The sequence below is a fragment of the Schistocerca serialis genome, chromosome 4, assembly GCF_023864345.2.
Source record: "Schistocerca serialis cubense isolate TAMUIC-IGC-003099 chromosome 4, iqSchSeri2.2, whole genome shotgun sequence".
Lineage (NCBI taxonomy): Eukaryota > Metazoa > Arthropoda > Insecta > Orthoptera > Acrididae > Schistocerca > Schistocerca serialis.
Window position 1 is genome coordinate 389,090,778 of NC_064641.1, and position 23,684 is coordinate 389,114,461.

At 37.4% G+C, this 23,684-nt stretch overlaps 1 protein-coding gene across 1 annotated transcript in view; it reads right to left on the reverse strand.

Annotated features, from left to right (window-relative positions):
- The window catches only part of LOC126474887 (mucin-5AC), a 158,696-nt gene that overhangs the window by 36,833 nt on the left and 98,179 nt on the right, over nucleotides 1–23,684 (reverse strand). The window contains exons 3-9 of the mRNA XM_050102381.1: nucleotides 22,818–22,893; nucleotides 20,667–20,749; nucleotides 16,496–16,659; nucleotides 16,336–16,394; nucleotides 15,594–15,758; nucleotides 15,315–15,484; nucleotides 12,098–12,313 (exon numbers count right to left, since the gene is read on the reverse strand). Of these exons, the coding sequence (XP_049958338.1) occupies nucleotides 12,098–12,313; nucleotides 15,315–15,484; nucleotides 15,594–15,758; nucleotides 16,336–16,394; nucleotides 16,496–16,659; nucleotides 20,667–20,749; nucleotides 22,818–22,893 (933 nt within the window). The remainder of the gene's footprint in view (nucleotides 1–12,097; nucleotides 12,314–15,314; nucleotides 15,485–15,593; nucleotides 15,759–16,335; nucleotides 16,395–16,495; nucleotides 16,660–20,666; nucleotides 20,750–22,817; nucleotides 22,894–23,684) is intronic.

Below are 23,684 nucleotides of genomic sequence, written 5' to 3' on the forward strand. Positions count from 1 at the left end.
CAAAACTCAGTTTAAAATTTTTCAAGAATCATCATATTAAAATGTAGCTACTGAAAATAACTAATATTGTTGAACTGAAACTTTGACTTAATTCTCGTCTGTATTGTGTAGTAAAGTTACAAATCCAGCAAAGGATGACATGGCAGACAGTCAGCATCACAGTCCTCTGGGCCTGATCACAGAATTACTTCCAAACAATTATCGAATACTGTCCGATTTCCTTAGCAATATAACTGAACGGAGGAATCTTGTAATAATGGCATACTCGTGTAGTCAGCATTATACCTTATAAAAATTGGGTTATGTATGGGGGATGACTGCAGCATATAAGATTCCTTCATTTTGCCAGTTGCCCTTTCTTCTGCACTAATATTTTCAACTCTATGTATTTAATCACCTTTGCCTCCTTCCAAAATTGAATTTCATCTTGTTTTCACTAATAATTAATTTTCAGTAGTTTATTTGAGGGATGAAACTATAATAGTGGCAACTATTTATTTACAGCTTAAATAAATAGATACATGTTTCAAGTTTTACTATCCTTCAAAGTAATCATTAGCATTGTGTTAACTCTTTTCCAGCAATCTGAAAGTCTTAGGATACCCTTATCAGCGACAGTTGTGTTGATGATGTTGAACGGCCTATTTAGAGTGACCAACTCTTGTATTTCCCGCGATCTCCCCTATTTGAACATATTTTTTCGTAATCTCCTAGTTCCCGTATTTTCAGGCTCATTGGGCATTTTTCTCCAGTTTTTAGATTTTTTTCTTTTTTTACATATGCACACACATTTTTCAAGCATTTAAATTTTGCATGCACGATCAGAATTCATTGAAATGTTGGACAACAGAGACAAGTAATTCTATATCGACATTATGTCTACTGATTATCTTAGAAATTGTCAACCTACACTTGGTGGTTAGACGTGACTTTGTTTCAGTGCCAGTGCTTACTGTGAATCGTTATTCAAGATTTTACAATCGGCAATGAGGACAAAGCTAAAACACCACCAAAAAAGAAAACAAAGTATATGTGTACATATCTTATGAAGTGGGAAGCTTTGTATTCCTGGATTGGACCAGCATGGTCAAATGTTTATACAGTAAAAAATTGCTCCATCTGCAAATGTGAGTTTAGCATCACACATGGCGGCTAGAACAATTGTGTACGGCACATTAATACTTCAAGTAATAAATTATTACTCGGTATTCTCAAAAAGATATATCTTACTGTTCAGCAAGTAGTAATTAGTAATTGGCAATTTTCTGAGTTAACTTCTTGTATTTGCTTGTAGGTCACATATGCAAAGCAAATGATGTCACTACATCATTCATGATAACTACCTTCTTCAGCTCTCCTAACCTGAGAAAAGGCCTAACAAACAACAACATGAAAAGCATTGCCAGTGAACTTTCATTTATCCTACCACACAGTATAAGACAATCTAAGCTATAGGAACTTGGACTGTGCAACCAAACTTTCAAAAAACATATTCAGTGAATCTACTGTGTCAAAGAAAATATCTTGGCGGTGAACTAAAACCGAAATGATCATAATGAACGTATTGGCCCCAAGAAGTGTGAACGATTTTTTGAAAGTTTGACCCCAAAAAGTGTAGCAAATTCTTTTCTTTAGCAACAGATGCCTCCAGTCACCTGAACAGGAAAATGTTTCCTGTTTTAATATGATATTTTAACCCCTTTAGTGGAATTCAAAACAAATTGTTGGATTTCATGGAACAGGCAGATGAACTTTAAATGCATGTCCATAGGTTGTTAAAAAAACTCACTTAATTCAAATAACTTGAATATCAGCAATATATCATCTTACTGTACTGATGGTGCCAATATAAATTATGACAAGCACCGTTCAGTCATGAAACAGTTAAGTAATGAGAATGAAAAAATCCTCAAAGCCAGTTTTTTTTTTTAACCATGTGCTTCATAATTCCATGAAAAGTGCATGCAATTATTTACAATATGTAGATGGTGAAGTGTCAGTATTGAGACTATATAGTCACTTTTCCTATTCTGCCAAACGAAGAGAAACGTTAAAATCATTTTTTGAAACTGTTGATGCTGAATGTGCAGAAAGCCTGCAACATGTAAATACTAGATGGTTATCTCTCACACCTGCTGTAGAATGGCTTTTAAAAAATTTGGAGCCTATAAAAAGATATTTTAAATGCATAGATGATTCAGACTGTCCTAAAGTTTTGAACAAGTATTTTTGCAATGAAAATACAGAAGCAGACACAATTATTCAGGCTTATATTAGTTTCCTTGTGAATACTGGAAAGGTTTTCATTCAAAAAGCAAAGTAATTGGAGAATTCTGATCTTAGTATTATGAAATCTCATGAAGCTGTACAGTTAGACAGAGTTAGTAAAGTTAGACAGAGAAAGGAAGATAGATTTTTTGGTAGTGGTACTGTTATTGATCGAAATTTGAATACTGCTAGTGAGAACAACATCATTGAATTGTATGATTCTTTAAATTCTTACTCAGTTAGCATATGTGATGATAGTTTAAAGTGTTTAATCCCACTATGCCTCAAAGGGGAATTAACATTCAATGACACGCATGAAGTTGTGGAATGTGTCAAGCTGGATTGTGTGAATGAAGATGAATTATATAAGGAACTTTGTAGTTCTAATGATGTAACTAAATCTGCTCTCTTGTTAGAGGGTAGAGTTGGTCAGAAATGGATAAAAGTTTTAACACCTTTGAAATCAAATAATGTGAATTTTGAAAACTTTGGTAAGCTGGTAGATTATGTTATGAGTATACCAGAAAGTAGCATTCACACTGAGAGAATATTTTCTCTTATGAATAATAAGTGGACAGATGTAAGGAACAGAAGTAGTAAAAACCTGATCAACTCTGAATTTTCCTTATTGTGCAGTGAATTCTTTGAATTTGCTAAAAATGATATAAACTACTGACTGAGGCAAAATCTGTTGCAAAATATGTGTAAGTATTTGCAGTGTGTAATTAAATAATTATCTTTTACATATACTGCTTTGATTTTTGGTGCAATTTTACCTTGATTTTAATCTCCCTTATTTTTTGTCAAGGATATAAGTATTTCACTTATTTTCTTTTTAAAAAGTTGGTCACCCTGAGTATATTGCACGATGAATCTCTGTAATGGTTCCGAGGTGAATGCCATTAAGTGCTTTCTTCAATTTTGGAATCAAGTTGAAGTCATCAGGGCTAAGTCTGAGTGTGTTGAATGGTATAACAGTCCCCAGCCTCATCAATCGAGCAAATCAGTCATAACTTGAGCACTGTCGTGCAAAATGATGGGTGGGACCCGCAGGAAGTGTTGCCACTTCTTTTTTTACACTGGTCACAGGCTATGATCCAAAAATGAAAAATTCAAAGAAAGAAGCAGCAACAATTTCTGAAGGACGCACTCCTCATTTTGCAGGACAGTGCTCGCACACATATGGTACGAGTTGTGACTGATTTATTCAGTTGATGTGACTGGGAAGTGCTGTACCACCTGGTGCATGGCCCCGACTTAAGCTTCACTTTAAAACAGTTACAGAGATTCATCAGGCAATAGACTACCCCACTGGAACTGTCACCACAACTGGCACTGCTAAGGGTATCCTATGACTTCCACGTTGCAGACAGTTTATTATACATAATACTGGTGGCTACAATGAAACTTTGAAACATGTATCTATTTTGTATAAACTGCAAATAAATAATTGTCACTAGTAAAGTTTCGTACCTCATATATGCATCAATGTGATTTCCATCCATATAAAATTTTGCTTTTGGTAATCTTCATTCGTATCTCACTATCTATATTTTCCCATTCCACTTGAAAGGACATACATGTGATAACAAATCAAAAGCTGATAAACTTCAATGTCGTCTCAGGCAATGAGATCATCATGATTTGTATGCATTAAGGAAAGTCACTGTCTCTTCCAATAACGTAACAGGATATGTTTTGCAATAAACTACAGATTTTTTTGTAAATAATGAAAAGCACACCACATAGTTCTGACCAGATCCTTACCAGTGCAACCTGAAATATGTTGCAGAGCACTGTCTCAACTGCATGCACCATGATCTACAATGGTACCCACCTGCTGTCACAGAATACTCATGAAAAACTTCATCAAAATCAGAATTTCATAAAATCACTGCAACTTCAAATTAGAATATCATCTTAATAAGGTTCAGCATACTTCTTACTAAGAGCTATTTTGCCCTATGTTGGCAGGGAAATGGTAATGTGTTTGAATTTTGCATATCTCCACACTCTAATATTGTGTGGTATAATATACTTGGAAAATGCTGCAAAAGTAGAAAAAGTCTTTAAACCACAGAAAAAAAATGAGCTGTGAAGTTGACTCGTGGCCTTATAAACTGGACATCCCGTAGGCACCTATTTGAGACTCTTAGGATACTGACACTCAAATCAGTACATCTACTCACTGATGATATTTGTAATCAATAACGAAAAAATTTTCTGAACTAATTGTGATATTCACAATCATGACACAGGGCAGAAGCAAAAGCTTCACAAAGAGTCAGCAACTGTCAATAGAGTACAAAAAGGAATTATCCATTCTGGAATAATAATTTTCAACAACCTTCCTCTGAATATAAAAAAAGGACACTGCCAACCCGAATGTATTCAAGAGGAAACCGAAACAGTACCTCTAAAACCATCTGCATGTAACTCAAATGCATTTCCAGAGATGTAAATCTTGTGGAAGATGTATTATATCATAAATGGTGTTGTTGTTGTTGTTGTTGTTGTTGTGGTCTTCAGTCCTGAGACTGGTTTGATGCAGCTCTCCATGCTACTCTATCCTGTGCAAGCTTTTTCATCTCCCAGTACCTACTGCAACCTACATCCTTTTGAATCTGCTTAGTGTATTCATCTCTTGGTCTCCCTCTACGATTTTTACCCTCCACGCTGCCCTCCAATGCTAAATTTGTGATCCCTTGATGCCTCAGAACATGTCCTACCAACCGGTCCCTTCTTCTTGTCAAGTTGTGCCACAAACTCCTCTTCTCCCCAATCCTATTCAATACCTCCTCATTAGTTATGTGATCTACCCATCTAATCTTCAGCATTCTTCTGTAGCACCACATTTCGAAAGCTTCTATTCTCTTCTTGTCCAAACTATTTATCGTCCATGTTTCACTTCCATACATGGCTACACTCCATACGAATACTTTCAGAAATGACTTCCTGACACTTAAATCAATACTGGATGTTAACAAATTTCTCTTCTTCAGAAACGCTTTCCTTGCCATTGCCAGCCTACATTTTATATCCTCTCTACTTCGACCATCATCAGTTATTTTGCTCCCCAAATAGCAAAACTCCTCTACTACTTTAAGTGCCTCATTTCCTAATCTAATTCCCTCAGCATCACCCGACTTAATTAGACTACATTCCATTATCCTTGTTTTGCTTTTGTTGATGTTCATCTTATATCCTCCTTTCAAGACACTGTCCATTCCATTCAACTGCTCTTCCAAGTCCTTTACTGTCTCTGACAGAATTACAATGTCATCGGCGAACCTCAAAGTTTTTATTTCTTCTCCATGAATTTTAATACCTACTCCAAATTTTTCTTTTGTTTCCTGTACTGCTTGCTCAATATACAGATTGAACAACATCGAGGAGAGGCTACAACCCTGTCTTACTCCCTTCCCAACCATTGCTTCCCTTTCATGTCCCTCGACTCTTATAACTGCCATCTGGTTTCTGTACAAATTGTAAATAGCCTTTCGCTCCCTGTATTTTACCCCTGCCGCCTTTAGAATTTTAAAGAGAGTATTCCAGTCAACATTGTCAAAAGCTTTCTCTAAGTCTACAAATGCTAGAAACGTAGGTTTGCCTTTCCTTAATCTTTCTTCTAAGATAAGTCGTAAGGTCAGTATTGCCTCACGTGTTCCAGTGTTTCTACGGAATCCAAACTGATCTTCCCCGAGGTTGGCTTCTACTAGTTTTTCCATTCGTCTGTAAAGAATTCGTGTTAGTATTTTGCAGCTGTGACTTATTAAGCTGATAGTTCGGTAATTTTCACATCTGTCAACACCTGCTTTCTTTGGGATTGGAATTATTATATTCTTCTTGAAGTCTGAGGGTATTTCGCCTGTTTCATACATCTTGCTCACCAGATGGTAGAGTTTTGTCAGGACTGGCTCTCCCAAGGCCGTCAGTAGTTCCAATGGAATATTGTCTACTCCGGGGGCCTTGTTTCGACTCAGGTCTTTCAGTGCTCTGTCAAACTCTTCACGCAGTATCATATCTCCCATTTCATCTTCATCTACATCCTCTTCCATTTCCATAATATTGTCCTCAAGTACATCGCCCTTGTATAGACCCTCTATATACTCCTTCCACCTTTCTGCTTTCCCTTCTTTGCTTAGAACTGGGTTTCCATCTGAGCTCTTGATATTCATACAAGTCGTTCTCTTATCTCCAAAGGTCTCTTTAATTTTCCTATAGGCGGTATCTATCTTACCCCTAGTGAGATAGGCCTCTACATCCTTACATTTGTCCTCTAGCCATCCCTCCTTAGCCATTTTGCACTTCCTGTCGATCTCATTTTTGAGACGTTTGTATTCCTTTTTGTCTGTTTCACTTACTGCATTTTTATATTTTCTCCTTTCATCAATTAAATTCAATATTTCTTCTGTTACCCAAGGATATCTACTAGCCCTCGTCTTTTTACCTACTTGATCCTCTGCTGCCTTCACTACTTCATCCCTCAAAGCTACCCATTCTTCTTCTACTGTATTTATTTCCCCCATCCCTGTCAATTGCTCCCTTATGCTCTCCCTGAATCTCTGTACAACCTCTGGTTCTTTTAGTTTATCCAGGTCCCATCTCCTTAAATTCCCACCTTTTTGCAGTTTCTTCAGTTTTAATCTACAGGTCATAACCAATAGATTGTGGTCAGAGTCCACATCTGCCCCTGGAAAAGTCTTACAATTTAAAACCTGGTTCCTAAATCTCTGTCTTACCATTATATAATCTATCTGATACCTTTTAGTATCTCCAGGGTTCTTCCATGTATACAACCTTCTTTCATGATTCTTAAACCAAGTGTTAGTTATGATTATGTTGTGCTCTGTGCAAAATTCGACCAGGCGGCTTCCTCTTTCATTTCTGTCCCCCAATCCATATTCACCTACTATGTTTCCTTCTCTCCCATTTCCTACACTCGAATTCCAGTCACCCATGACTATTAAATTTTCATCTCCCTTCACAATCTGAATAATTTCTTTTATTTCATCATACATTTCTTCAATTTCTTCGTCATCTGCAGAGCTAGTTGGCATATAAACTTGTACTACTGTGGTAGGCGTGGGCTTCGTATCTATCTTGGCCACAATAATGCGTTCACTATGCTGTTTGTAGTAGCTTACCCACATTCCTATTTTCCTATTCATTATTAAACCTACTCCTGCATTACCCCTATTTGATTTTGTGTTTATAACCCTGTAGTCACCTGACCAGAAGTCTTGTTCCTCCTGCCACCGAACTTCACTAATTCCCACTATATCTAACTTCAACCTATCCATTTCCCTTTTTAAATTTTCTAACCTACCTGCCTGATTAAGGGATCTGACATTCCACGCTTCGATCCGTAGAACGCCAGTTTTCTTTCTCCTGATAACGACATCCTCTTGAGTAGTCCCCGCCCGGAGATCCGAATGGGGGACTATTTTACCTCCGGAATATTTTACCCAAGAGGACGCCATCATCATGTAATCATACGGTAAAGCTGCATGCCCTCGGGAAAAATTACGGCTGTAGTTTCCCCTTGCTTTCAGCCGTTTGCAGTACCAGCACAGCAAGGCCGTTTTGGTTATTGTTACAAGGCCAGATCAGTCAATCATCCAGACTGTTGCCCTTGCAACTACTGAAAAGGCTGCTGCCCCTCTTCAGGAACCACACGTTTGTCTGGCCTCTCAACAGATACTCCTCCGTTGTGGTTGCACCTACGGTACGGCTATCTGTATCGCTGAGGCACGCAAGCCTCCCCACCAACGGCAAGGTCCATGGTTCATGGGGGGGAAATGGTGTTATAATATTATAAAATGCTACTGTACATACTGTACATAATGTTTATACCTTGTTTGTATATTATCTATAACGCTGTTGTTTTTCTTGATATTTTGAAAGTAATCGTACATACCTAGCCAAAAGAAAACTGAATAAGAAAAATCTTAAAAATTATGCAGGATATTTCAGGTGTAATGTAAATAGTTTAGGAGTAAATGGCAACAACTTACAAAAAGCAGCCACTAGGTGGTATAATAAGAAGCAATGTTGGGCACCAAGAATACTTGCTTGAAGGGATTTGCAAATAGGAAGAATAAAACTCTAAAGTGACAGGTCAAGTTGACAATGTGAGTGACCAGAAAAAAGAAAACAGGAATAGAGGTAGAAAAATGGAGTTTCCAAGGTGAAAGTGTGATACAATGAACATTTATGAGTGTTGATTAGGGACTTGCTTAGTGGAGCTGAATGAACAGTACAGAGTACTAAATGAACTAAACTTATTCTCATTGATAAAACCTCTCTCATCAGTAGTAATTACAAGTTTATATATATTGTGACTCATCATGCACATATTAGTGAATTTAAGAACTTTATATATGCTTCATTATCACTATTAGCATAACAATGTTATCCTTTTAAATTGTGAAATAACATTAATAGATACCAACAATTAATCAGAGGCAATGTTGAAACTTCATACATGGTAATAGGCTGATCAATTTAGTGTACTAGGTATGTACAATACTCAGTGGAACAGACAAAATAGAATGGTGAAGATACATCTGCAATTTTTTTTTTCAGAAACAAAGAATACTCTGCAGATAGAAAAGATTTTAGAAAATGTATGTGTCATTTCTCATGACATGGCATGTGGCCATATTTTTTACTGAGAACTGTAAATGTCGTGAGGCAATATTATTTACTGAAAAAGTGAGTCGTAACAGTAAACTGATTCTTTCCACAATTGTGACTAACAGAACATATGGATAAGCAACTAACTAACCCCATTTGCCAAGTAAACAAAGCTTTAACAAAATAGGGTAAAAGAATGTAGTAAAATTAAATCAGTTGATGCTGAGGGAATTAGATCAGGAAATTAGTCACTTAAAGTAGTAGATGAGTTGTGTTATTTGGGCAGCAAAATAACTGATGATGGTTGAAGTAGAGAGGGTGTTAACTGGCAATAGTGAGAATAGCATATCCATAGGAAAGGCAAGGGTAAACTGGCTGGGATGATAGCAAAATCTTTGGGGAGGGGAGGGGGGCCACTAAAACTCATTAGAGTACTTTTTTAGGCTAAGATCAGTGTCCAATCATCCTACATTGATTGAAATTAAGCTTAATGAAAAGTTCAAACAGGCAGGTACTAGAGATGTGAAAATATCACGTTATTCTCATAACAGTACAGTGAAAAATAATGTTAGTATGTCACAAGATTCCCATAAAAGTACAGTGAAAAAATAATAAAATATTGCACCAGAATATCAGGGGATTAAGTAGATGAGCTTCTTGTTTGTTTAGAAGATTTAGAAACTGGGGGTGGAATAGATGTACTATGCCTGTCTGAACATCAAACAGTCAAGGGTATGGAAAGGAAGCAAGTGCATGTGAGATTAAACTAAATAATGGCACTTTTATAATTGTAGCCATGTATACGTCCCCATTGGGAAACTCAACTATTTTTGAAAAACTTTGATCCTTTGTTGTGCTACCTTCAGACAAAGGAAAGCAAATTATTGTTTGTGGGGATTTCAAAGTAGATTTTCTGAAAGAGTCAGATAGAAAGCTTGACCTTGAAGTATTACTTGGTTCTTTCAATTTGACATCAGTTATCGATTTTCCTACTCAGGTGGTACAAGAAAGCAGCACACTGATAGATAATGTTTTCATAGACCAAGATAAATTTAATCAAATAAAACCTTTCCCTGTTAAGAATGGTCTGCCTGATCATGATGCACAGATAGTTACAGTATATGATATAGCTCCATACAGTAATGCAAAACAGTCCTCCAAAATAGTGTGTTCCATTAACGATTCAACAATTCAAAATTTTAGGGAAAGCTTGCAACAGTTAGATTGGGACTAGGTGTACAGGAAACATGATGCCAATTTAAATTTAACCTGTTTCCTGATACCTTTGTGAATATATTTGTAAACAATTTCTCTAAGAAAACAATGAAATATAATTGTAAGGCCTTTGTGAATATATTTGTAAACAATTTCTCTAAGAAAACAATGAAATATAATTGTAAGAAACCATGTAAAAAGCCATGGCTTACTAAAGGGATAAAAATATCTTGTAAACAGAAAAGGGACTGTATCTTATAGCTAGGAGGAGGAATGATCCTGAAACAGTGAAACATTATAAAAACTACTGCACTGTATTAAGAAAAGTTATTAAAAAGTCCAGAATTATGTGCATTATGTCTGAGAGTAGCACATCTGATAATAAAATTAAAACAATTTGGAATATTGTGAAAAGGGAAACAGGGCAACTCAGAGCACAGGAAGACTGTATTTCTATCAAACACAATGAACAGTTTGTTAACAAGAAGTTAGAAATAGAAAACATTTTAATAATAATTTTTTAAGTATTGTAGAAAAAATAGGATCCAGCTATTCATTAGAAAATGCAAGGCAGCATATGGAAAAGGCAGTACCTATGCAGTTTGATAAAACTGAAATTCTACCCACTTCTCCTCCTGAAATTAGGAAAATAATAAATTCACTCAAAAGTAAAAGCTCATATGGAATTGATGGCATTTCCAACAGAATACTAAAAGCTTGTTCCCAACAAATAAGCAGGGTTCTCAGCCACATATGTAGTAGCTCACTGAAACAGGGTATTTTTCCAGATAGACTGAAATACGTTATTGTTAAACCACTGCATAAAAAATGGGAAAGAGCTGATCCTAACAACTACCGCCAAATCTCACTTCTGACAGCTTTATCCAAAATTCTTGAAAAAGTAATGTATTCAAGAGTAGCATCACATATTTGTAAAAATGAAGTACTAACAAAATGTCAGTTTGTTTTTCAAATATGCTTTTCAACAGAAAATGCTGTATATTATTTCACTGATCAAATATTAAATGCATTGAATAACCGAACACCACCTATTGGGATATTTTGTGACCTCTCAAAGGCTTTTTACTGTGTGGATCACGAAATTCTTCTATGAACAATAAACAGTGTAGACAAGAAGAGAATAGAAGCTTTTGAAGTGCGATGCTATAAAAGAATGCTGAAGATTAGGTGGGTAGATCGTTTCAATATTAATTATTAACTGATCAGAACTGATCACTATTAATTATTCATTGACCAGAAATGGGGGGGGGCAATAAATATGTGCCACAACTTGATTAAAATAAGGGATAGGTTGATAGGACGCATTCTGAGACATCAAGGGATCACTAATCTAGTGTTGAAGGGAAGTGTGGGGGTTAAATTATAGAGGGAGACCAACAGATGAACACAGTAAGCAGATTCAGAAGTATGTAGGCTGCAGCAGTTATTCATAGATGATGAGGTTTGCATAGGCTATAGTAGCACTGACAGCTGCATCAAATCAGTTTTTGGACTGAAGACCACAACAACAAAAGTGCTGCATGAAGATAATTTATCATGTTAGGACAAAGATATTCATCATTAATACAGGTTTTCAGAAATGAAACTATATTATTTAATAAATGTAGCTAATACAATATGAAAATAATACCAAGAATACCTTGACTTTAAAAAGTCTGACAGAGTAACAAGCTGGAAAGTAAAACAAATTTTACTTATTGAAAATAAAAATAGCATTGACAAAACAACTTCCTTTCCATCCAAGTTCTTCTATTTGTCTTTTGTAGCATTACTACTTCACTTTCCACAGTCACGTGTAATAAGTAATTATGTTTTACAAATTATACCTACTATTGTAAAAGCCATTATACTTTTCTTCCAATGAGAGACAAGGCCTACAAATCTAGACATGTGGAACTAACAAGCATATGTAAGGACTTTTAATGTGATAATGTAACTAAGAGATTTACATTACCTGGAAGATGGAGCCATTATACAGCGCTCACTTGGACACTTGCACTCTGCTGTGTCGTGCTCCATTCCAAAGTTGTGACCCATTTCATGTGCCACTGTTGTTGCTACTAGTCCGACCACACTACTATGATCCATACTGACACCACCAGAAAATTCATATGTGCAGATTGGTCCCTTGAGGGCCTTCCCCACAACACCACCCTCAAACTGCACTCTCCTAATTCAAAACATAACACATTAATTTAATTATCAGTAAGTTTTTTGAACTGAATATTCACACAAACAACAAATAAAGAACAGACAAACCTTTTAAATTTCAGTTAAGCTTGTGTCCCAATAAAAATTAAATTCAGAGTTATTCTAAATGATTGTTGAGGTTTGAAAAATCATAAGACAAAGAACAACTGATGTAGGAATATATATCTTATCAAAACTATTTTTATATAGTTTTAGAAAGTCTTGTAAAATTACAAATGCCCCAGAGCTTGGCTAGCTTTCGGAATGCAGTTCCTTTTTTCTACCTGTAGAAAAACATGCACCCCCCCCTCCTGCCACACACACGCGCCTGTCCCCCTACACTGTGCTCAGTTGACTGCCAGCTCTTTACTGCCCCACAGTGAGTGTACTGGGGTGAGTGGGGCGAGGTACGGGTGTGGGGGTGGGGTGGGATGGGGTGAGGAATGAAGAGAAAACAAACAAACACACACACACACACACACACACACACACACACACACACACACACACACACACACACACACACACACACGCGCGCGCGCGCGCGCTACCGGGTGGAGGGTGGGGGGGCAGCGAGTTATCTTAAGTTTACACCAGAAAGATTATGGGAGCGAAGGATGTGCTGTAAGGATAGCTCCCATCTGCTCAGCTTAGAAAAGCTGTTGATAGTGGGGAGGATCCCGATGTCATTTGAAGCAGCAATAGATATCTTGCATATTGTACCCTGCTGCATGTTGTACCATTGGGATTGTTGCAGCAGAGTTGGTATACAACATGGCTGCTTTCACAAATGGACCAGCATCTCATGTGGTATAATAAACCTGTGATGGGACAGGGGTAAGTTTTGCTGGGTGGGTGGACTGGGCAGGTCCTGCATCTGGGCATGACGCCAGTGGCAGGGGATTGGAGGTGGAAGTGTCATAGGGATGGACTAAGATGATGTGGAGGTTGGGTGGGCAGTGGAACACCACTTTGAGAGGGGTTGGAAATATCTTTGGTAGGGTGTCCCTCATTTCAGGGCATGATGATAGATATTCAAAGGCTTGACAAAAGATGTGATTCAGTTGTTTCAATCCAGGAGGGTACTGGGTGACAAGGGGGAGTGCATCTTTGTGATTGGTTCTTGGGATGGATGTGAGGATCAGGTGTGTTATGACCACGTGGCATGGGAAATCTGATTGTGAATTAGGACTGGAGGGTACTGCCTGTCTGTGAAAGCCTTTTTGAGGTTTCAGCAGACTGAGTGAGGGAGTTGTTCTCACTGCAGATGCATCTACCATGGGTGGCCAGGCTGTATGGGAGGGATTTTTTTGGTGTGGAAGGAGTGGCAGCCCTCAAAGTGCAGGTACTGTTGGTGATTGGTGGGTTTTATGTGGACCGAGGTATGGATGGAGCCATCTGAGAGGAAAAGATCGACATCGAAGATGGTGACATCACAGGAAACAATGTGTTGAGTTTGTGGAGGAATGAGGATAAGGTGACCGGGCCTTGAGTCCAGATTATAAAGACATCATCAATAAACCTGAACCAGACCAGGAGTTTGGGGTTTTGGGGAGCTAGGATTGTTTCCTCTAGGTGCCCCATGAAGAGGTGCCTCATGAAGAGGTTGAGCCCATGGCCAAGCCATGAATTTGTTTGTATACCCAAGATACTTCCAACTCCTCCAAAAGTCACGATCTGCTGGCCACCCAACTTCCACAACATCCTATCCCATCCCTATGTCACTCCCACCCCCAATCCCCTGCCAATGAAATCATACCCCTGTGGAAGACCCAGATACAAGACCTATCCAATACACCCACCCAGCACCACCTACTCCAGTCCCATCACAGGCCAATCCTACCCCATCAGAGGGTATGCAAACAAACATCAGAGGGTAGGCAAACAACCAGCCGTCAATTACCACCAAACTGTTGCCAAATTACCGCCAAACTGTTGCAAAAAACAAGGTGGACCACCCAGTGGCACAACATGCAGCAGAGCGCAACATGTGAGATTTCAGTGGGCTGCTTCACAGCCTGTACCATTTGGACCCTCCCCACCATCACCACCACCACCACCACCAGCTTTTCTAAGCTGCACAGACGAGAACTATCCTTACAGCACAGCCTTCGTTCTGTAACGTTCCTGGCCTACGCTCTGTAACGTTCCTGGCCTAAATCTAAGGGGTGTGTGTGTGTGTGTGTGTGTGTGTGTGTGTGTGTGTGTGTGTGTGTGTTTCCTACAGATAGAAAAAGGAACTGCATTCCGAAAGCTAGCCAAGCTCTGCAACTTTTGTTTGTGTGCCTATCGATGATGAAGCACTTCAGTGATTCGTCTCCTTTATTCCAAAATAATTTGTAATTTTCAACTAGAGCTTTCTGTACAAATTTCCAATATGCTCTGACATTAAGGATGCCTACTACTTCACCCTTTACATAAACAAGGCATTTCCACAAATTTATTAGACCATCTGGGCACAAAGTTGTCAGATGGAGTGTCCTTCATGCATATCATTTGAAAATGCTGCTGGACTATAGTAATGGAATGATGATGATGATTATGATGGCGATATTCAAGAGTACAAAATACTTTCTCTTTGCTGCTGGCTGCTATGTTGAAAACACTGCTATAACTGTCATCTGACAGAAACCGAGGCAGCTACTATCGAGGTAGAACAAAATTTCAAGAGCTTGTCTATCCATCACTTTAGCAATATTAACTGTATATTTTGCATTACCTAAAACAAAGTTATTTAGAATAACTCTGTATCACGACCAATTCACAAGAATATATCACCAATATGTTACCTCCTAAAACACTACCAGTGAGAACTGAACACAATATATGTCCATTAAACTCTATAACCACTGCTCACTCAAACAAAACAATTAATAAATAAAGTTTTATAATGGCAATTTCTTTCATCAATTTACCTACTGCTATGGTATCTGCAATACTTCACATAATAGCTAATCAGAGTACAAGAGGTAAAAACTTACGTAAGAAGCTGTGCATTATCATTTGGGTGTTCTTTGACAAGTCTCTGACGACGGTATGTAAGGAAATTGGTGAGTGTAGAATCTCCATTAGACAAAAGTTGGATTTCATCATTTTCTGTCCACACGACTACACCAACCAATGCAACGAAAATATTAAGTGGGACATACAACTGAAAACAAGAAATACATATAGCTGAAATGAAAATTATTTAATAATACCTGCATGTATAACACAATCAAAATTTTATGTTTAGTGAATACCTGAAGCCAAATACTTACTGCATTGATAATGTTCGCTATATTCTTACAATGTTCATACACATTATGTCGGCTTTCTCCATGTGCTTTATATTCCTTATTGTCCACAACTAGAACCAGTTCTACAAAACGAGACTTTTTGTCTGCATTGTATGGTCCTCGTACCATCTCAGCCTCCCTTTTATACTGTACATAAAGTAAGGTTATAGCTCAAAATGCATAACAAAATCAGAGACTTTAATATAGTTGGAGGCACAAAGATAAGAAAATCAAACTTTTGTTCAATGAAGTATCATTTAACTGAAAATCAGTATGTAATATGAAGATAAAAATAAAATACCCTTTTTAATGGTTTTTACTGTATCAGTCTTTAACACTCTCTGAATAAGTAGCAAGTAATCTTTCTTAAGCTTGAGCCTATAGCTGTGTTAAAGTTCTCAAAGTAAGTCATTTTCACGCATTTGGCCATTATTACAGTATTATTATTATTTTAAATGAACACTTACATCATTTGATAATATCCAAGGTAGCAAAATTAGCTAATTGAAAACGAAATAAAGTGTTCATTTCTGATAACAAGTAGCCTCAGTAAGGAAGATGCCTTTTCAAGAATCATCAGTCAGTGCTCTTCACAGAATCTATTCACTTCACTCACTAAGGTGACTATTGACAGATTGAAATAATATAACATAAAAAGGAGAAACCAATCAAAAAATGAATCATATTTAACTTAAAAATGTGTATTCAATAGACCTGAACATACCCTGAGAATTCTGTTAAATTCTTCACTTATTATAACATCATGAGGAGTGTCATGGTAACCTGTAAAGTAATTAAACAAATAAGAGTGTTACACTGCCTGTCAGTTACAATATAATCAAATTACCTTGTGTAAGATTTATCTCCAACAAAGATGGACTTACCACATGTATTGTTTGTAATAAGATCTGAATGGCTGTACAAAATGTGAGATTCTAGTTCTTCACTTCCGCCATCTCCATCCCCTCCTCCGCCAGCATCTTCTATCTCGGTATCTGCTGGGCCTCTTTCTAAGTAGTGCATCTGTTCCCCATCAAATATGACACCTCTAAAAAAATAAATTGCTGATTTTAGTAATGGTCAAACTGATACAAAATTAAGAGTTAGTGTTCTAGTTTTCATTGTGGTATGTTTTAGTCACATATACGATGCACCTTCCACATATTTACAAGTCTCTTACTCTAAATGCCAATATACGTATGGTATCAAGCACTGTGAAACTCTAACAACAGATTAATCCAATGTTCATTTCTACAGTCAATACTAAAACCATGGGCAAACAGAATCCTCCTTTGGCACTACTCATTTTGTTTCCGTTGCAGTTGCTGCTGAGTGGTGTGTTTAAGTTTTTACATTTCTAACAACACAACAGTTGCAAAATAACTCATAAAGACAGCAATTTTTGTGGCTGATAGTGACTAGTAAGTTTATAAATATGAAGTAAAGCATTTCCACACTTACACTATAGTTAAAATAAAAACAGGCAGAAGTTTATCATTCCAGATGAAAACACACACACACACACACACACTTTGCACTTTAAACAGCTTTTGTTCAAATGTGTATTTGCTGCAGCCCAATTAAGTGCTATAAATATGGAAGGTATTTATAAAGCATCCTCTTACAATTTTTTACTTCTTCATGGATACTCTGCAAATCACATTTAAGTGCCTGGCAGAGGGTTCACTGAACCACCTTCACAATAATTCTCTATTATTCCAATCTAGAACAGCTCACGGAAAAAACAAACACCGATATCTTTCCGTGCAAGCTCTGATTTCTCTTATTTTATTATGATGATCGATTCTCGCAGTGTAGGTCAGTGTCAACAAAATATTTTCCCATTCAAAGGAGAAAGTTGGTGATTGAAATTTCGTGAGAAGGTTCTGTCGCAATGAAGAATGCCTTTGTTTTAATGACGTCCACCCCAAATCCTGTATCATGTTGATGACAGTCTTTCCCCTATTTCATAATAATACAAAATGTACTACTCTTCTTTGAACTTTCTCGATGTACTCCATTAACGCTAACTGGTAAGGATCACAGACTGCGCAGGTGTACTCCAAAAGAGGATGGACAAGTGTCTCTTTAGTAGATCTGTTATGTTTCTAAGTGTCCTGCCAATAAAATGCAGCCTTTGGTTTGCCTTCACCACAACATTTTCTGTATGTTCTTTCCAGTTTCAGTCATTCATGATTATAATTCCTAGGTATTTAGTTGAATTTATGGCCTTTAGATTTGACTGATTTAATCATGTAACCGAAGTTTAACGGATTCCTTTTAGCACTCATGTGCATGAGCTCACACTTTTCATTATTTAGAGTCTATCACCAATTTTCACAACATACAGATATCTTTTCTAAATTTTTTTGCATTTGTTTTGATCTTCTGATGACTTAACTAGATGATAAATGTCAGCATCATCTGCAAACAACCCTAAGACGGCTGCTTAGATTGTCTCCCAAATTGTTTATAGAGATAAGGAACAGCAGAGGGCTTGTAACACTACCTTAAGGAATGCCAGAAATCATTTCTGTTTTACTCGATGACTTCCTGTCAATTACTATGAACTGTGACCTCTTTGACAGAAAATCACGAATCCTGACACATAACTGACACACTATTCCATAAGCACGCAATTTCATGGCAAGCTGCTTGCGAGGTGCAGTGTCAAAACCCTTTTGGAAATCTAGAAATTCAGAATCAATTTGAAATCCCCTGGCAGTAGCACTCAACACTTCAAGTGATTAAAGAGCTAGATGGGTTTCAAAAGAACAATGTTTCCAAAATCCGTGTTGACTGTGTTTCAATATACTGAGAGATAATTCATAATCTTCGAACACAATGTGTGTTCCAAAATCCTGCTGCATATTGACATTAATGATATGCGACTGTAATTACGTGGATTACTCCTACTACCTTTCTTGACTATTGGTGTGACTTGTGCAAGTTTCTGGTCTTTGGGCACAGATCTTTTGTTGAGCTGTTGCTTTTCTTATACAACTAGCTGTTGTCAGAATATGTGCATCCACAGCATCCACCTGTCAGCAGAAGCTGAAATTTGTTTTGTAGGGTTGTGATATGATTTAGTACGTAAATTATTTTCTTAAATCTTGTCTTAGAGTGAAAGTAATTTCCCCCAGAATTTGATGTTGATTTTACTTTTAATTCTTTCAGTACTTTTTTAAATGTTTATGACATTGTAAGATGGTATGACAGGTTATATGTCATTCAGTAGTTACGTTTGAATACGGAAAATTAGTGCTACACCTGATAATAATAAAATAATAATGACATTGGCAGAAAACCAGACCACTACATTCATTCATACATCCATTTTAAGATGAAAAATCAGGCAGTTACCACAAACTGTCTTTGTAACCAATATTAAAATCTGTTTCATGACCACAGCAGTTTGTATTATGCTATACTGAGTACAGATATTTGGGGGTTCTCTACATACACATACGATGCCAGGAAGAAATAACACATACACAAGAAAGCTGAGAGAAAGAAAGTGAGATAGAGGGTGGGGGAGAAGAAAAAGAAGAAAAGCTGTTGCTTTTATTGTGCAACTAGGTTTTGTCACAATATGTGTATGCATCTGTCAGCAGAAACTGTAATATTTTAAAAACTAAGTTCTGTAAGGTTGTGGCATGATTTAATATGTACAGGGTTATTACAAATGATTGAAGCGATTTCACAGCTCTACAATAACTTTATTATTTGAGATATTTTCACAATACTTTGCACACACATACAAAAACTCAAAAAGTTTTTTTAGGCATTCACAAATGTTCGATATGTGCCCCTTTAGTGATTCAGCAGACATCAAGCCGATAACAAGTTCCTCCCACACTCGGCACAGCATGTCCCCATCAATGAGTTCGAAAGCATCGTTGATGCGAGCTCACAGTTCTGGCACGTTTCTTGGTAGAGGAGGTTTAAACACTGAATCTTTCACATAACCCCACAGAAAGAAATCACATGGGGTTAAGTTGGGAGAGCGTGGAGGCTATGACATGAATTGCTGATCATGATCTCCACCAAGACCGATCCATCGGTTTTCCAATCTCCTGTTTAAGAAATGCCGAACATCATAATGGAAGTGCGGTGGAGCACCATCCTGTTGAAAGATGAAGTCAGCACTGTCGGTCTCCAGCTGTGGCATGAGCCAATTTTCCAGCATGTCCAGATACACGTGTCCTGTAACGTTTTTTTCGCAGAAGAAAAAGGGGCCGTAAACTTTAAACCGAGAGACTGCACAAAACACGTTAACTTTCGGTGAATTGCGAATTTTCTGCACGAATGCGTGAGGATTCTCTACCGCCCAGATTCGCACATTGCGTCTGTTCACTTCACCATTAAGAAAAAATGTTGCTTCATCACTGAAAACAAGTTTCGCACTGAACGCATCCTCTTCCATGAGCTGTTGCAACCGCGCCAAAAATTCAAAGCGTTTGACTTTGTCATCGGGTGTCAGGGTTTGTAGCAATTGTAAACGGTAAGGCTTCTGCTTTAGCCTTTTCCGTAATGTGGTACATTTAGCTCCCTGCTTGCTTTATTCGTCGACTTCCGCGGGCTACGCATGAAACTTGCCCGCACGCGTTCAACCGTTTCTTCACTCACTGCAGGCCGACCCGTTGATTTCCCCTTACAGAGGCATCCAGAAGCTTTAAACTGCACATACCATCGCCGAATGGAGTTAGCAGTTGGTGGATCTTTGTTGAACTTTGTCCTAAAGTGTCGTTGCACTGTTATGACTGACTGATGTGAGGGCATTTCAAGCACGACATACGCTTTCTCGGCTCCTGCCGCCATTTTGTCTCACTGCGCTCTCGAGCGCTCTGGCAGCAGAAACCTGAAGTGCGGCTTCAGCCGAACAGAACTTTATGAGTTTTGCTACGTATCTGTAGTGTGTCGTGACCATATGTCAATGAATGGAGCTACAGTGAATTTATGAAATCACTTCAATCATTTGTAATAGCCCTGTATATTATGAAATGAGTGATGATATTTCTTCATTAAAGACCAAAATAAATTTCTTAATAATACCTTAAACCATTACAAGTTGATATGGCAGCCCATGAATTGCTGTATCCACGCAACTTTCCTTGGTACTGGCACAATTCTGTTTCCTGAAAACAAAGGAGTAATTTAGGTGTTTCATAAAGTACTTTCTGTCACCATTTGCAGCTCCTTTAGAACTTATTTTTCACATTTTATATAAAATACAGTTAAGCCCTTAATCCTGAGTCTCATGAATTCACATTGTACCAATGTGGAAGGTTAACTCTTTTTGAATGCCAGTGCCAGTAGATGCTGATTCTTCATGAAGCTACCAATGCTTCTGACAAGTGCTGCATTCTCCTGAGTATTTTGGGTACCTCTAAAGCACCACAATTTTTTATTTTTACCTTTCATCTATAAATTTATTCAGGCATTAAGGGATTAAAAGTAACACTTGACAAAAGGAACAGGATCAACACCTCCAAGAAACAGAAAAAAGCTTATATACCATCACATTCTTCACAGCAAAATATCCTCAGGTAGTGGACAAAGAAAGAAATGATTAGTAAATGGGTGCAAGAAGTGGACAAGAGGAAGATTTCAGAGCTACAGGAAAGGAAACATTTAGGTACGAAGGACAGGTAAAAAGTAGAATTAATAAAAATATAAAGTTATACACAAATGGGTAGGGCACCCAGTTCAACAGGATGAATATAACTAAAAGAATACAAGAGAGATAAAAATGGCGATTATGAATGAATTACTGTTTTCTCTTATATTATTCTTATTATCCTTCATAAACCTATGGTGTGCTGTTCTTTTTTTTCATTAATTTAAAATCTCATTTTTAGACAGGTCACATTAAAATTATTATAAATTACCTAACTCTCCTTTTTGTGTGCCAGGCAACTTATCCAATAATGAAATCAATGCAACAATCTGCACAGAATTTACTCACTTCTACATTGAATTTGTACTCACTTTCAAACAATGTGAATAGTTTCATACTACTTTTTCAGTAATTGTTCAGTGTTCATGTCAGATTTGACAACTATCTAAACAGTTCAAATTTCATTTAGATTAACATTCCACCAATGGGCATCCAAACATATCGATGTATACATTCAAGGAAGAATGACTCATGTTAAAGTTTACCTTCCAAGCATCTTGTGATTAGTGTCTTTATATGGCATCATTAGTCTGCCTCCGTAACGTAGCGGTAGAATTACCGCCCACCACGCAGGGGGCCCAGCTTTGATTCCCGGCAGGGGACTGGGAGGTTGTGTGTCCATCATCACTGACTCGCAAGTCATCGATGTGGCGTCACCTAAAAAGGACTTGCAATATGGCAGCTGAACTCCCCCGAATGGGGCCTCCCAGCTAACAATGCCATACAATCATTTCATTTCCGTGGCATCATTATTAAAATGCTGCTGTAAGTGAAGATTACAGGCAGCATGGTGCCTAGGACAACTTGTTTTGTACAGACAAAACCACAGATAAATGTAATTGTTTCGTTACAAGGACATTAAAATCATCCGTCTTAATGAAAATGTTCTTGAACTCTATAAACTGAAATGATGTCCAATGAATATATCCATATCTTACTTTACATCGGAGCACAAACTGTCCAAAGCTCACTTTATTCTCATCTGTATCATTGGTTCCATTTGCCTCTAGCCTGTTCACAGCTATTCTGTCAAATTTCTGATTATGATTTTTATTTCGTAGTTTCTCTCTTTCTGTATGTTTTAATTTATCTACAGTGTCTTACTTGTACTTGCTCCTCAAACCTCATTACCTGAATTTCTATAAAATCTTTTCTGACTGTGTTCACATTTCATACTCTGTAACACATTGACCTTCCACTCTCTCAAGATGCAGCATTAATTTCTCTAGTATTCAAGTTCCTTCTTGACTCACTCTTCAATATGAGTCGAAGTGACCTTTCTTTTAATTTTATATTGTTTCCTTAGTTTTCAATGGGGCACACAGATACATCCTCCACAGTAATATTTTACCCATTTCCAGATCTTTAGATTATGACAGTAAAATCGCAATGAGTAACTACATCTATTTTTTACAAAGAGGAATGTATGTGCAAAAAAACAGTACTTTTTATACACAACAGAGTCTGCAGCAGCAGACCTCATATTTTCATAGTGTGGATAAAGTCAGGGTACTCTCACTTCTTACCTTAGATGTTGGTCTGTTGATTACATGCTTGCCATTGTGCTGGTAACGTTCGAAGTATGTATCAGGAATAAGTTCTCTGTAAGAAAGATGACTTTTTGTATTATTTTTAACCACATTTCACTAGACAACAAAATATTTTTTTTAAATATTTGGCTACACCATGATTTTTGACAAAAACAACCATGAATATAATAAACACAATGGATACATTAGAGGGTGGAAATGGGGTGACAGATGTCTGTCATTTGTGCCAAAAAATATGATTTTCTGAGACAAATCACTTCTTCTGAGCGTCTAATTCTCAGTATAATTATGAAATGATGGTGTTGCCAAATATATAAGACATAAGAGAGAGCTTATTTGAAATATTTGATACCAATAAGTCTGAGGATAAAACAGAAAATAAAAGAACATGTGCAGTAGTAAACAAAGAGAAATAAGATAACTGAAGTAAGGGAGCTGGGAACATATACTTTCAGACAAAAAGTACGAAACACAACCAAGAAGTTATGCAAACTGGCCACAAATTGGTCGAAATACAGGTATCAACAAAAAATGTATATTTTGGTGGCCAATGGATGTGTATGTGACACTGCAGCACAGTTTCACTGCACAGCTGGCATGGATAGTGAACAGGGAACATGTTAATATCAGGGCATAAATTCTTTGCAAATTGCATTCCTTTTATTCCTCTGGACAGTAACTATGCCTCACAAACAGGCACGAGAACAATACCAACAGATTTCAGCATCTGAGACAGGACTTTGAGTTGAGGTCAAAGAAGCCGTTTGGACTAATTGGCGAATTGCTCAACGTTTGAACAGCATTGATGCTACTATACAACAATGTTGGCAGGAGAGGGTGAAC